Raw genomic sequence first — 13469 nt, forward strand, 5'->3', positions numbered from 1 at the left:
ACCCCTAGGTGCTCCTCTACTTTTTACTGTGATGGCTGTCAATTTCGGCAGCCTCCAGTTTGGCCTTGCCAGCCACACTCAGCTCTTCTTCCCAGCAGCCCTCTGGCTTTGATGAGGCCTAGTCTTTTCTCATCCTTGGGTTTCAGCTTAAAGGGCATTTCCTCTTGGAAGCCTGCCCTGACTCCTCTATCTTCCCCAACTATTCTGTGTGCTCTTGTTCCTCTGGTTTCCTGATCTCGGTGCTACTTATATTCATTTATCAATGACTAATTGCTTGTCAGTCTTCCTCCCTCATCAGATTGTCAGATGTGTGAGGGAGGGCTGCTGTTTTCTTGCTTATTATTTTATCTCTGTTGTTGTACCAGGCACATAGGACGTGGCACCCAGCACATGGCAGAGACTCTATAAATCACCCCATACACTTCCTCTCAGCAGCATGTACACCTGTTTTCCTTCTATCCCTTGCGGTGTAGGCTCAGAGACATTTCCCTAGGTTCAGGATGGGAACAAATACAAATAAACAGAAGCAGAACAATAAACATCAGGGCTGTTTTATTATTGTTATTATTCTCTGAGTTATTGTTGAGGTTTTTGCTGGGCAGCTGCTTCCCTTGAGCTATCAAAGTGTGAATTCAGCTGTGGTCAGGCATGCATGGTCTGCAGACTGTTGGTGGCTCTCCTCAGATATGCACCATTACAGCTTCCAGAATGGTGTATGGGTGGAAAGGTCAGGTAGGAGCTTGGAGACATAGAAAATGAGGACCTAAAGTCTGAGAATGTTAGGTAGGTTGTTGCTGTGGGAGAAGTGCAAGTAGAAGAAAGTTATCTACCAGTCAGCTCCCAAACTAGAGGCATAGGCATACACACACACACACACACACACACACACACACAGAGAGAGAGAGAGAGAGAGAGAGAGAGAGAGGTAATAAATATATGTATTACCAGGATGGTGGTACATGTCTTGAATCCCAACACTGTTGAGGCAGAGGCAGACAGATCTCTGTGAGTTCAAGGTCAGTCTTGTATATAGCACAAATTCCAGGATAGCTAGAGCTACACAGTGAGACCTTAATTCAACTCCATCCCCCCACCCAAAAAAACTAGAATGGTGGTGTGTGTCTGTAGCTCCAGTTACTTGGAAGGTTAAGGAAGGGGGATTTATTTGAGTCCAGAAGTTTGAGACCAGCCTGTGCAACAAAGCAAGGCCCCATCTCCAAATACAATAGGGGCTGGAGAGAGAGAGAAATTCAGTTCCCAGAATCCACATGGTGGCTCACAGCCATCTGGAATGCCAGGGGATCTGATGCCCTCTCTTAGCCTCTGAGGGCACCATAGTATGGTATTCAGACATACATGCAAGTAAAATAGCCATATACGTTAAAATAAATAAATATTTAAAACATAACAACCTCTCTGTAGTGGCCGGGTTTTGTGTGTCAGCTTGACACAAGCTTGAGTCATCAGGGAGGGAGGATCCTCAGTTGAGGTCATGCCCCGTGAGATCCAACTGTCAGGCTTTTTCTCAATTATTAATCAATGGCGGAGGACCCAGCCCACTGTACGTGTTCTTATCCCTGGGCTGGCGGTCGTGGGTTCTATAAGAAAGTAGGCTGAACAAGCCATGAGAGCAAGCCAGTAAGCAGCACCCCTCTGGGGCCTCTGCATCAGCTCCTGCCTCCAGGTCCCTGCCCTGTTTAAGTTCCTGTCCTGACTTCCTTCAGTGCTGAACAGTGGTATGAAAATGTAAGCCAAATAAACCTTTTTCTCCCCAACCTGCTTTTTGGTCATGGTGTTTTGTTGTAGCTATAGCAACCCTACCTTAGGACACCATCCAAAATAAAGTGTGTGTGTGTGTGTGTGTGTGTGTGTGTGTGTGTGTGTGCGCACGCACTCACTTGCACTGGGATGCCTTTGTAGGCCAGAAGAGCGTATTGGATTTCCTGGTGCAGGAATTATAGGTACTTGTGAGCTTCCCGATGTGGGTGCTGGAAACCAAATTCAGATTCTGTGAAAGAGCAGTAAGTGTTCCTAACCACTGAGCTATTTCTCCACCCCCTAAAATAAATGAAACTGGGTATTTTGCAAAGGCTTATAAGTCCACTAATTGAGAGACTGAGGTAGGAGGACCATGAATTCAAGGTCACCCTGTTCTATATAGCAAGACCTTGTTTCAACATACAAATGCATACACACATACACACATCTTTCAATGAAATGGGACTCCAAATATATCTTTATTTTTTCCCACTCTGTGCGTATGCATGTGTGTGTATGTAGCATATGAATGTGTCATGTATACAAACATATTGGTGAGGCATGGCCTGTGCGGAGGTCAGAGGAGGGGCATCAGGTGTCAGGCTCTATCACTCTCTGCCGTGTGCCCTTGAGACAGTCTCTCCTTGAACCTGTTGATGGCCAGGCAGCCAGCAATGGTCCTGACAGCGCTGGGGTTACAGGCGAGTGCCACCTGATTTTTGCACAAGTGCTGGGGATTTTGACTCGGTTCCTCATGCTTCTGCCGCAGGAGCTGTTGCCCCCTGAGCCACCACCCCAGCCTCAAGTTTTGTTTTGAGACCATAAAATAAACACCTTTATTAGTTGCCCTCTTTCCCTCACGCCCCCTGCCCAAGAACTCAGCCAGAATGTAAGGACTCAGGCTTTTCTCTGGGGAAGGGATGACTGGCCTTGTCTGGATTACAGCGGATTGTCCTCACCCCTCGCCTGCCCTCCCTTTCTGTTTGAGCCTGTCAGACACATGACAGTGGCCAGGTTGCCAGTGCAGACCACTGCAGAATGAGACAAAGCCCTGTGCTTTTTGCTGGGAGGCATTTGGCTGTGACATACTGGCATGTGAGCGCAGAAAAATATTTGTGGTGTTGCAAGCATATGTTCATGCTTCTCAGGTTGGGACAAAGTCCTTCCAGAAAGCAATTCTGAGGGCCGCCATCGGTCCAGTGACTGATTACCATGCACGATCCACCAGGTTTGGTTCCTAGCACTGTGCTGTATAAATTGGGCATGGTGGCACATGCCTGTGATCTTAGCACTTGAAGAGTTAGAGGCAGGACGATCAACAATTCAAGCCATTCCCAGCCGCGTAGGGAATTCAGTGCCAACCCGGAATACAAGAAATCCCATCTCCAAGAAATGACTGGTTAGTGGAATTGTGCCATCCTCGCTTTTCCAGTTCCCCACCAGCTCCTTCAGCCTCATCAGATTTCTTTTGTGGGTTCCTCTTCCACAGAGATCAAGCTTCTGCTGGCTAAAACAGAGATAAAAAGATTATTCACCAGGGCAATGGGAAGTCAGGAATCTCACCACTGATTCTTTTACCTCCAAGGGGAAACGAAACGACTTTAAGGTAATTCTTTCATTTGATATTCAGTATGGTCATCCAGGTTTAGCACTTTAAAACCCACCTGGGTTTTGCAAATTGCTGGAGCAATCAGACCACTGATCAGACCTTGGTCTCACCCCAGGGCCATACAAGAACTTGCACGTAGGAATGAGAAGAACAGGTTCAAACCTGATTCAGGTCATTAATGAAACTGTCTTCCCTAGCAACCACAAATCTCCAGGCCAATCAGATTACCAAGCGTTGTAGTACCCATGTGAACCCACACTCAGGGAAGCTGGCTAGGCCAGGTTTAGGTGGGGCAACCGAGTTCTGTGAAATTGTGATTTGAGGGCCTCAGGACAGGCTGCCCTAGCTAGAAATATCTCCTCTACTGGCTTGTCAAGGATGTCTGCAATTTCAGCATCACTGAGTCACTTACCTTTGTTTCCATGGCTCTCTTTGTCATATCTCCCTGAGTGGAGTTGGTTTGGAATACATGATTCCCGTAATCTTCCCCCTTTAAATAATACAAATTCTATTAAACCATGTTTAATCTTTTGGGAAATTCACATACTCCGTTTGACTTTTTCATATCAGGTCCCTGTGCAGCCCTTCTTGCAGATTTAAGTCCTTGTTATGCTTAGATAGGAAGTAAAGTTTGAAGCTAGATGGCTTAGTGAGAGATAGAATAGCCAGGAGCACTAGCCTGGGGACCAGCAGGCTTTGCCACATGAATTCTCTGCACTGTGAGGACAGGGTGGGTCTTGGTCTGGGACCAGATGACATATGAAGGGAGATGCTCAGCCAAAGTGGATTACAGTTGGCAAGGGTATGGACTCCTTTTCGATCCGGTTGTAACTTGTTCCACTTAGTTTCCCTCTTAGATCTATTCTCTGTCCTCTCTTCTCCCTTGGCCATCCTCGTTCTAGGTAGCCTCATGCAGGAAGGACCAGAGCTTGGCCACCCATTCTCAGTCCCTCCTGAAGGCTGGGGAGTGGAAAAGAGCAGTGGGGCTGAAGATTGTCCAGCTTGTACACCTGATTGAGCCGACCTGGAGACTGGTTAACAAGAGGCCAGCCAGATGCTACACATCCGTACTAAAGCCTTGAGCCCCTCCCACCCCTTCCTTTTTTCTGTGGCCACCAAAGATGAGCAGAACCCACTTCTGCATGATCTTGCCTCCAGGCATGCTTTATCTCTCAGGTAGCTCTTCTCAACATCTCCCCCCCTGCCCCAAGGTTATGATGTCATAAGCTCTACTGAAACAGAAACTCCACATCCACATATTTTTTTTCTTTTTGAGAAGAAACCTTACGTAGCTGAAGCTTGTTTTAAACTCCTGATCTTCCTCTCCCAACCTCCTAAGCGCCAAGATTACAAGCATGTGCTGCCACATGCCCTGACTAGCTGGAAACGCCATTCAGTTGTTTTGTTTTGTTTTTTTTTCTTTTTCCATTTGTGGGTGGATGTGATGTGAATGTTTGTGAATGCATGTCTTGTTTTTTTTTTTTTTTTTTTTTTGCGTGTGTTTGTGTGTGTGTGAACATGTGCATATATGAAGGTGTGTACGCATGTGGGGTATGTGTAGGCCTGATTGGCTTTGATTGTCTTTAAGTTAGGGTCTGTCAAGCGAGCCCAGAGCTTGTTAGCTGGCTTGCTTGTAGATTCCCTGTCACTGCCTTCTGAGCCTGGAATCACGGACAGGCTGCCATGCCTACCTGCCATTTATGTAGGTTTCTAGGGATCCAAACTCAGCTCCTTACCCTTGCACAGCAAGAGCTCTAACCACTGAGATACCTTTCCACCTCTCCATACATTTAAATTTTTATTTTATGTGTATGTGTGTGTGACTGAGTGTGTGTACATGCATCATATGTATGCAAGAGGCTGGGGAGGTCAGGAGGGACTGCTGGATCCCTTGGACCTGGAATTACAGGCGGTTGTGAGCTGCCTCGTGATTACATAGCGTGTCTCCGTGGCTGTAAGGAGTTAACATGTGAATGAAAACTATTTGGCCTTGTTTGGCTCATGGTCAGCGTTAATGTATTTGCCCTCATTATTTGATCATTGTTGCTGAAAGGAAAATGCATTCCTTTCTCATGTGGTTATTTGGACTTGTTCTGAGATGCACTTTATAACTGAATACCGAACAAATTGAAAGAAAAGAAACAGCTATCAAACACCAAACTCTTTCTTGAGAAAGCCATGCTTGTTCATATCTGATTAATCTACCAGAAATTTAGGAAATGTGCGATAAAGAAGAATCAGTGTGATGGGACTAACCTATGTGTTTTTTGTTTCGTTTGGAGACAGGGTTTTTCTGGGCAGCTCTGTAGACGCTAAGAACTACTTACTGCTACCTAGTACTAGAACTTACTACTCTGTAGCTCGAACTCAGTGATTCTCCTGTTTCTCCGCCCCCTGAGTGCTGGGATGAACGGCATGGGCCACCACTGCCCAGGCCCATGTGAAGTTTGAAAGAGCCTAAGAAGTTTCACACCCCATTTTAAAACAAGATGTATTTCTTTTTATTTTCTGTGTTTGCATAGGCGCCTGTGTGCATCTATGTGCACCATATGCCTGACGGGCACCCAGGGAAGCCAGAACAGGGGCTGGATCCCTGGGCACTGAAGTTACATATGTTGTAGAGCTCTATTTAAGTGATGTGAACAGAATCCAGAGCCTCAGAAGGAGCGAATGTTCTTAACCACTGAGCTATCTCCAGCGTCCAATTATTTTTGAGACAGTTTTAGATAGCCTAGGCTAGCCTCAAACTGGATATGTAGCCAGGGATGGCCTTGAACTCCTGATCCTCCTGCCTCCACCCTCCTGAGTGTTGAGATGCACTACCATGCCTGGAAAGAGAAATTTCCTAGGATGAAGGATTGGAGAGATGCCTCAGTGGTTAAGAGCTATTGCTCTCCAATCATGAGGACCAGAGTTCCAATCTGAGCGCTCAAGTAACAAACCGAGGGTTCCTGCACACCGGTGGTTTTTTTTTTTTTTTTCCCTTCTAATTTGTAGACACAAAAGCAACTGAAGGGCAACAGAATAACCCAAGCTACACTTCATGTGGCTTCCAGTATTGTTGAGAGAACGGACTGTCCAGGTTCAGGAAGAGATCCTGCCTCTAGAGTTAAGAGGCAGAGATTAAGAGCACCCTCTCCAGGCCTCCTTGGGTCTGCACGAGCTTGCACCACCACAAGTGGGCATACACTTACACAGACCAAAGACAAAAAAATAAACAAATCTCTAGTTTCCTCGAATGACAGAGAAAGAGAGAGTAGCCCATTGAAGCCATTGCTGCCAACTATGTTCTCCACCACGCATTTGGTTTCCATGTTGCTGTCGATGGACTCTGGCTTTGGCTAGGAAATCCCAAGGCAGTGCGGGCTCTCCTTTCTTACGGGATTTGGCCATCCAGGATGGATGTCTTGGGCTAGAGGTCTACCTAATAACTATTCAGGAATTCCTTATGGATTGCAGACTGGCTGTACATCCTGCCCCACGACATCTAACGTAGTGCTGGACAGAGAGAAAAGGTGCTCCACAGACAATAACTGACTAGTTTGCTGGCCCAACAAAAACTCCTCTTTCCTTACTTGCTGTTTACAGTGCCTGAGTCTTGTTTCTCCTTCTGCCCCTGTGAAGCCCTTGAGGACAGGGACTGGATCTGGTGTTAAATGAGTCAGAGACAATGAATGCCCCATTTGTATATAATTTATGTGACTTTCTCAGAAGGATAACTCTGAGTTCAGGGTCCTCTGCTGTCTTTTCTGTAGCCAGAGCTTCCAGGCCAGGGTGTGGCTGGGCTGGGAGGTGTGGTAGGTAGTTTGGAAAAGGTGGCTTCTCTGGGGTTTTTGTACATACCCACAGCATATACGTGAGAAATGTTAATTCACCGGATGGTGTTGAGTGGCTCTATAATCGTCTTTATCCTTATCATTAGAGTACAGCACAGCCTTCAGCCCTGGACTACAATGACCAGAATAAACCCAAGGAAGCCGGGGCAGCTCCAATCTCCACCCCAGATGCAGGTGAGAGAAGTGGTGGGTACCGAAAGACTGTCAAGCTTCGTTATAGAAGTGATGCAGTGTTTGCAGAGATGAGGCTCAGGAAAGCAGCGACAGATGCACTGACTTCCTGAGCTGTGGATATCCATCCTGGAAGGAGCTGGCTCAGGACACCAGAGCCCAGTCCTGCCCCAGAGCCTAGAAATCCAAAACCTCCACTTCCTCCTTTAAAAAATAATTTAAAAATTATTTTAATTGTGTGTGTGTGTGTGTGTGTGTGTGTATTTGGATGTCTGGATGTCTGGGTGGGTATGTGTATTTGAGTATAAGTACCAATGGAGGTTAGAGGCCAGAGGCTTGGATCCCCTGGACTGGAGTTAGAGGTGGTTGTGAGTGGTCTACTGTGGGTGCTGGGAACTGAGCTCAGGTCCTCAGCAAGAGCAGCAAGTTATTTTATCTAAGTCATCTTTCCAGCACCCCCATGTTTTTGTTTTTGATTTTCAAGACAAGGTTTCTCAGCCTTGGCTGTTACAGAGCCTGATTGAGTTTTATATGATCTCTCCCCCAATCCAGGCCTCCCCCCGCCCCGAGTCCCCAAGACTCTGTTTCCCAGGGTTCCTGGGCATACTTGTACCAGCTCCCACACTGCTGGCCTTCAAGTAGGCTCTATGGGGCAGGGTGGGGGTGGAGGAAAGAATGCCTGGCAAACAAAATGGGCAGAAGATGTCGAGAGCTGCTGGCTGGCTTCCTGGCTCTCATGGTAGGCAGTGTTCTCTTGCTCTTGGGATCAAGTTTGGCTTCTTGCCTTCCTAACGAGGTACTTCTTTCTTTTTAAATTTATTTCATTATTGGTTAAGTGTCTTGAAATTTAAAGGGGATTAGGATTGAATCCCTTTCCTCAAAGGACTTGGATACTGGACAAGCTTGAGTCGTTTCTCTCCTCCCACCACATGAGACTCAGGGATCAAAGTCAGGTCATGTCAAGGCCCAGAGGGAATCGCTTTCACCCTCTGGCCCAACTCACAGTGCCATGTGCCTTGGTTGAAAACTACAGGAAGACGGCTGTATTTACGAGCATAGTGTTGTTACTCTCCCTTGACCATGAGTGCTTCCTTAGAAACTAACTTCTGCTGGTCATGGTGGTTTTTGATTAGAATTCCAGGACTGGGGAGGCAGAGGCAGGAGGATTGCTTCAAGGTCTAGGTTATCCTGGTTTATGTAGCAAGTACCTACGTGTGAGTCTGGGCTCTCTTCTGGGATCCTATCTCAAAAACAAAACTCAAACAAACAACAACCAAAATTAAAAAGTGGTTTTCAGGAGCCAGGCTTGGTGGTGTTCGTTAGGCAAAAGGATTACCAATCTAGGTTACAAAGCAAGTTCAGTGGGAAACCAAGACTATCTGAAACACATAGGTGCACACGCATGTGCACACACTCAGGCCCTCAAAGGAAGAAAATAGCTTACGTGTCGTGTCTCCTTTCTTTTGGACTTGGAAGCTGGATGTTTGTGTAAACATGGCTTTCTTTGGATTCCAGAAAACAGCCTTATCTGCCTTCGACATTTGCCTCTAGATTACAAGAGGATTTTGGCATTTCTCTGAGATCTAAAAACCAGTTTGCATACAACAGAGCTTGCTGTTGGTCAGCTGTGGTCAGTCATTTTGGTAAGAGTAGCAAGTAAGTCCATAGAGCCACTTCTAGAACTTGAGAGCCTTGCAATCCTCTGCCTGGTCAGTCTGTGGCGTCAGGGCTAATGGACATTTTGAGGGTGAGATGCTGGAGTGCGGAGAGTCCAAAGCAGCCCACCCAGCCATGCTGCCTGGCTGACTTGCTTCAAGTGCGATGGAGCAGCCAAGAAGCTGCCGGGGTACTGTAGTCCCAGGTCAATGCTGTAACCCGGGGAAGGCTCTAGTTTGTTTGCTTTTTCCTCTCTGTTTGTTTATTTCCAGACAGGGGTGGGGGTCTTCCTGAGTAGCTCTTGTTAGCTTGGAACTGTGATCCTCCTGCCTCCACCTCCTGAGTACTAGGATTACAGACAGGCATGTGCTACCACACCCAGCTCATTTTATATTTAAGCTTCTGAGTCATACTCACACTGGACCTTGGTAAAAGTTTAAAATAACAAAATTATTTTAACCTATTTTTTTTTCCCCGCTAAAAGTGATTGAACCCAGGGTCTTAAATTTTCTAGGCAAGCACTTGGTAGTAATTATTCTTCATACCATACCTCTCTTCTTTCCTTTATCTCTCTCTTTCTCTCTCTCTCTCTCTCTTTCTTTCTTTCTTTCTTTCTTTCTTTCTTTCTTTCTTTCTTTCTCTCTCTCTCTCTCTTCCTTCCTTCCTTCCTTCCTTCCTTTCTTTCTTCCTTTCTTCCTTTCTTTCTCTTTTTCTCTTTCTTTCTTTTCCTCCTTCCTTCCTTCCTCTCTCTCTCTCTTTCTTTCTTTCCTTCCTTCTTTCCTTCTTTTCCTTTTTCGAGACAGAGTTTCTCTGTGTATTCTTGGCTGTCCTGGAGGTCACTCTATAGACTAGGCTGACCTCAAACTCACAGAGATCCGCTTGCCTCTGCCTCCCTAAAGATGTGTGCCACCACAGCCAGACTCCTTTCTTTTTTCTTCTTACCTTCCTTTTTTTTCTTTAAAAAACAAACAAACAAACAAACAAACACACAAACAAAAACTTCTCTTGGAATTCAGGCATTCAGGCTGGCCTTGGTCTCAATATGTAGCTGAGGATGACCTTGAGGGTGGCCTCAAAATTGCTGAATTTGCAAGGATTGCCTTGAACTCTTGATCCTCTAGCCTCCACCTTCTGAGTGCTGGGATTATAGCATGAATCATCACACCTGACTTATTCATCAGTGGGCATTGACTCCAAGGCTCTATGTATGCTAGGCAAGCATTTTACCAATTGAGCTATATCACCAGCTCTCAAGTCCTGTTTTTAACTTTTTTTTTTTTTTTTTTTTTTTTTTTTTATTTTTTTTTATTTTGAGACAGGGTTCCACTAATACAGACTCATTCTGTAGCTCAGACTTTGAATCCATCTGCCTTAACTTCCCAAGTAGGTGAGATTGCAGGCCTGTGCACTAGGTCTGGCTTAACCATTTTTCCTCCTCCTCTACCTCCTCCCCCTTCTCCTTGTCCTCTTCTTCCTACACTACTTCTTCTAGATTGAACTATTTTATTTGAGAGAGAGGAGAGAGAGGATAGATAGATAGATAGATAGATACATAGATAGATAGAGAATTGTGCTCATATGTACACCTGTTTCTATGTGTACTAGACACATGCTTGGTGCCCTTAGAGGCCAGAAGAGTTACAGATAGTTGTAAACTGCCTCATGGGTGCTGGGAATTGAGCCTGGGTCCTCCGGAAGAGCAGCCAGTGCTCTTAGCCGCTGAGCCACCCCTCCAGCCCCGGCTTTGCCCTTTTGTGGTGTTCACTTTGGTGGCATTAAGTGTCTTCCTGTGCTTGTGCAATCCTCAGCACGCGTCACCTCCAGAGCGCTTGCCATCTCCCCCCGTTCGAACTCTCTTGAAGGGAAATTATTTGGGGGGCGGGATTTGCTACATCCCTTTTGGATTTTAACTATCTATTAGGGGTTTCTACCCCACTTTAGACAATTTAGTTCCCAAGTAAAAGACACAGAGACTTGTTTGCTTTATAATAAGCTTTAAAGCACTAGAGCTGCAGATACCAACCCTCTAAGCTATTTTGCCATTTTCCAGCCACATTCCCCAATATTACCTGCCATATTGTTTATGTATGGGCTGCTTCTGCTCCACCAGGCCGCGCCCTCTTTCTCTATCTTCCTCCTCTTTTTTCCTCTCTTCTCTTCTCTGGCTTTGTGGTCCCTACCTGAAACCCCAAGCCTGGGAACCGAATCTCTGCCTACCTCTCTTCTGCCCAGTTACAGACTGCCCAGCCTTTTAAAATTAACCAATCAGGGATAATTGGGGAGCAAAGTTTACACAACATTGTTTGATATATGGGAGAATGCACTCCCCTGGATCTTGGAATTTAGCATCTGAATACATATAATGACACCAACCCCCAACCCTCTATAGCCGTTAAACACCAGTCCCTATTCCCTTCATCCAGCTCCTGAAAACTGCCTTCCTTAGAATGACTCTATGAATCCCACAATGCCAAGAACTTCATAAAAGGGGATTCTAAAACATGTGCTTTTTGGGATCTGGCTTGCTTACTTACAGCAATGTCCTCAGTGTTACAGCATGTGGCAGTATGTAATACTGTTCAATATTAATATTGTTTTATGTATATGTCACATGTTCTTTATCTGTTCATCTGTTGATGGACATTTGGGATGCTTTTTACCACTTGTGGATAGTTCTGCTATGAACACTGAACAATGTTCAGTGTTATAAACGAATGCTATGAACAAATATCTCCTCTAGTCAAAAATTACATTTACTGCAGAGCATGTTGGCTCACTCCTCTAATCCTAGTACTCAGAAGGCAGAGGCAGGTGGATCTCTGTAAGAGGCCAGCCTGATCTACATAGCAAGTTCCAGGTCATCCAGGGCTACATAGTGAGTCCCTGTCTCAAAACAATTTTTTTTTTCACATGTACTGCCATGTGCCAGTGGAGATCAGAGGACAACTTTTGGATGTTGGTTCTCACCTTTTCGTCTAGGGGACAGAATTCAGGTTGTCAGGCTCAACTGCAGTCTCCTTTACTGGCTGAGCCATCTTGTCAGTCCTGTTTCCACTTCTCTTGGGTATATCCAGTAATGGAACTTATGGATCTGGCCCACAGCTTGCACAAGGTAAATTTTATAAATCAGGAGCTATGTGAACACTTGCTGGGAAAGTTCTGTTCACCTCCCCCACTGTCTCTACTGCTGTGCCTCACAGATTTTATTTTCATAAATGTCAGCTTGTTCAGATAAACAGGTCCTGGGCCCATCTTCTGCATTTGATAAGCCATTAGCAATTCCCACCATTCCATCTTCTACATTTATAATGATGTCACCTTTCTGTGATTACAACAGCCTCGATGTGAGCTACCAACTCTCACCTGCATTATGGCAGTTGATTTATAACTGGTCTCCCTATCTGTGCCTTGGACCCTCTGATCTTTTTATATCACAGCAACAAGATCGATCCTTTCAAAACATCTGTCAAATAATGCCAGCTTAGTCTATATATCTCAAAAAAAAATCATGTTATTTACCACTTATACCTTTCTGTGGCTCTCCACCTCACTGTGAAGCATAGCTCAAGGGCTGGCTAAGATCTAAGGCTTGTACAGCACCTGGCTCCTGCTCTCCATCCCTTGATCCTTTACTGTTCTTTGATCTGGCAGTCAAACTCCTGGCTATGAAGTATGCCTGGAATGCCCTTCTGTTTGATAAATTCTTCTCTTGGTAAATGCCATCTCACTGGAGAGACCTTTAACATACCTTTCATCCTTTGTATCCCCCCCATCCCTTCCTTCCTTTTTTACTATGATTCTCATTATGTAGCCCAGGCTGACCTTAAACTCACTTCAGGACTCTTGCCTCATCCTCCAGAGTGCTGGGAATACAGGCACGAGCCTCCACTATGGCTACCACCGATGACTTTTACTACTTTCATATTTTCCATTTAGTCAGTATTCTCTGACACATATTAATACCCAAATTTGTTGACTTTCTTCCCCTTCAACTAGAATGTAACCTTCGTGATGTTTTAATTTTTTTTTATTTTATCTTGTCACTTTCTTGATTCTCCTTTCTTAATCTATAAATAACAAGATGGAGATTCTTGGTGTTCCCTTCTACCTGTTTTCCCATTCGGTGAGCTATAGTGGGTATCAATGCCCATTGGATTCGGAAGCAAATAGTTCATTGTAAGTTTGAGGCCAGGGGAGGATATGTAGCAAATTCCAGACCAGTTTCAAACTACAGTATGAAACACTATCTAAAAAACGCTATCTAAAACGTCAGCACTATGCAGGGCTGACATTCTAGCACTCAGGAGGCAGAGGCAGGTACATCTCTGGAGTAAGAGGCCAGCCTGGTTTAAATATCAAGTTTCAGGACAGCCAGAGATACACAGTGAGATTTTTGCCTCAAAAAAGGGGTGGAGGTGGCTAGAAAATGGATTAGTGGG

At 45.3% G+C, this 13469-nt stretch overlaps 1 protein-coding gene across 4 annotated transcripts in view; it reads left to right on the forward strand.

Annotated features, from left to right (window-relative positions):
- Window positions 1–13469, forward strand: part of Ahnak (AHNAK nucleoprotein) — an 83439-nt gene that overhangs the window by 40292 nt on the left and 29678 nt on the right. For all 4 annotated transcript variants that reach the window (XM_060386207.1, XM_021651840.2, XM_060386215.1 and 1 more), the window contains exon 5: window positions 7290–7377. In XM_060386207.1, coding sequence (XP_060242190.1) covers window positions 7290–7377 — 88 coding nt within the window. The remainder of the gene's footprint in view (window positions 1–7289; window positions 7378–13469) is intronic.

This window comes from Meriones unguiculatus, chromosome 1, assembly GCF_030254825.1.
Source record: "Meriones unguiculatus strain TT.TT164.6M chromosome 1, Bangor_MerUng_6.1, whole genome shotgun sequence".
In the NCBI taxonomy this organism is placed as follows: domain Eukaryota; kingdom Metazoa; phylum Chordata; class Mammalia; order Rodentia; family Muridae; genus Meriones; species Meriones unguiculatus.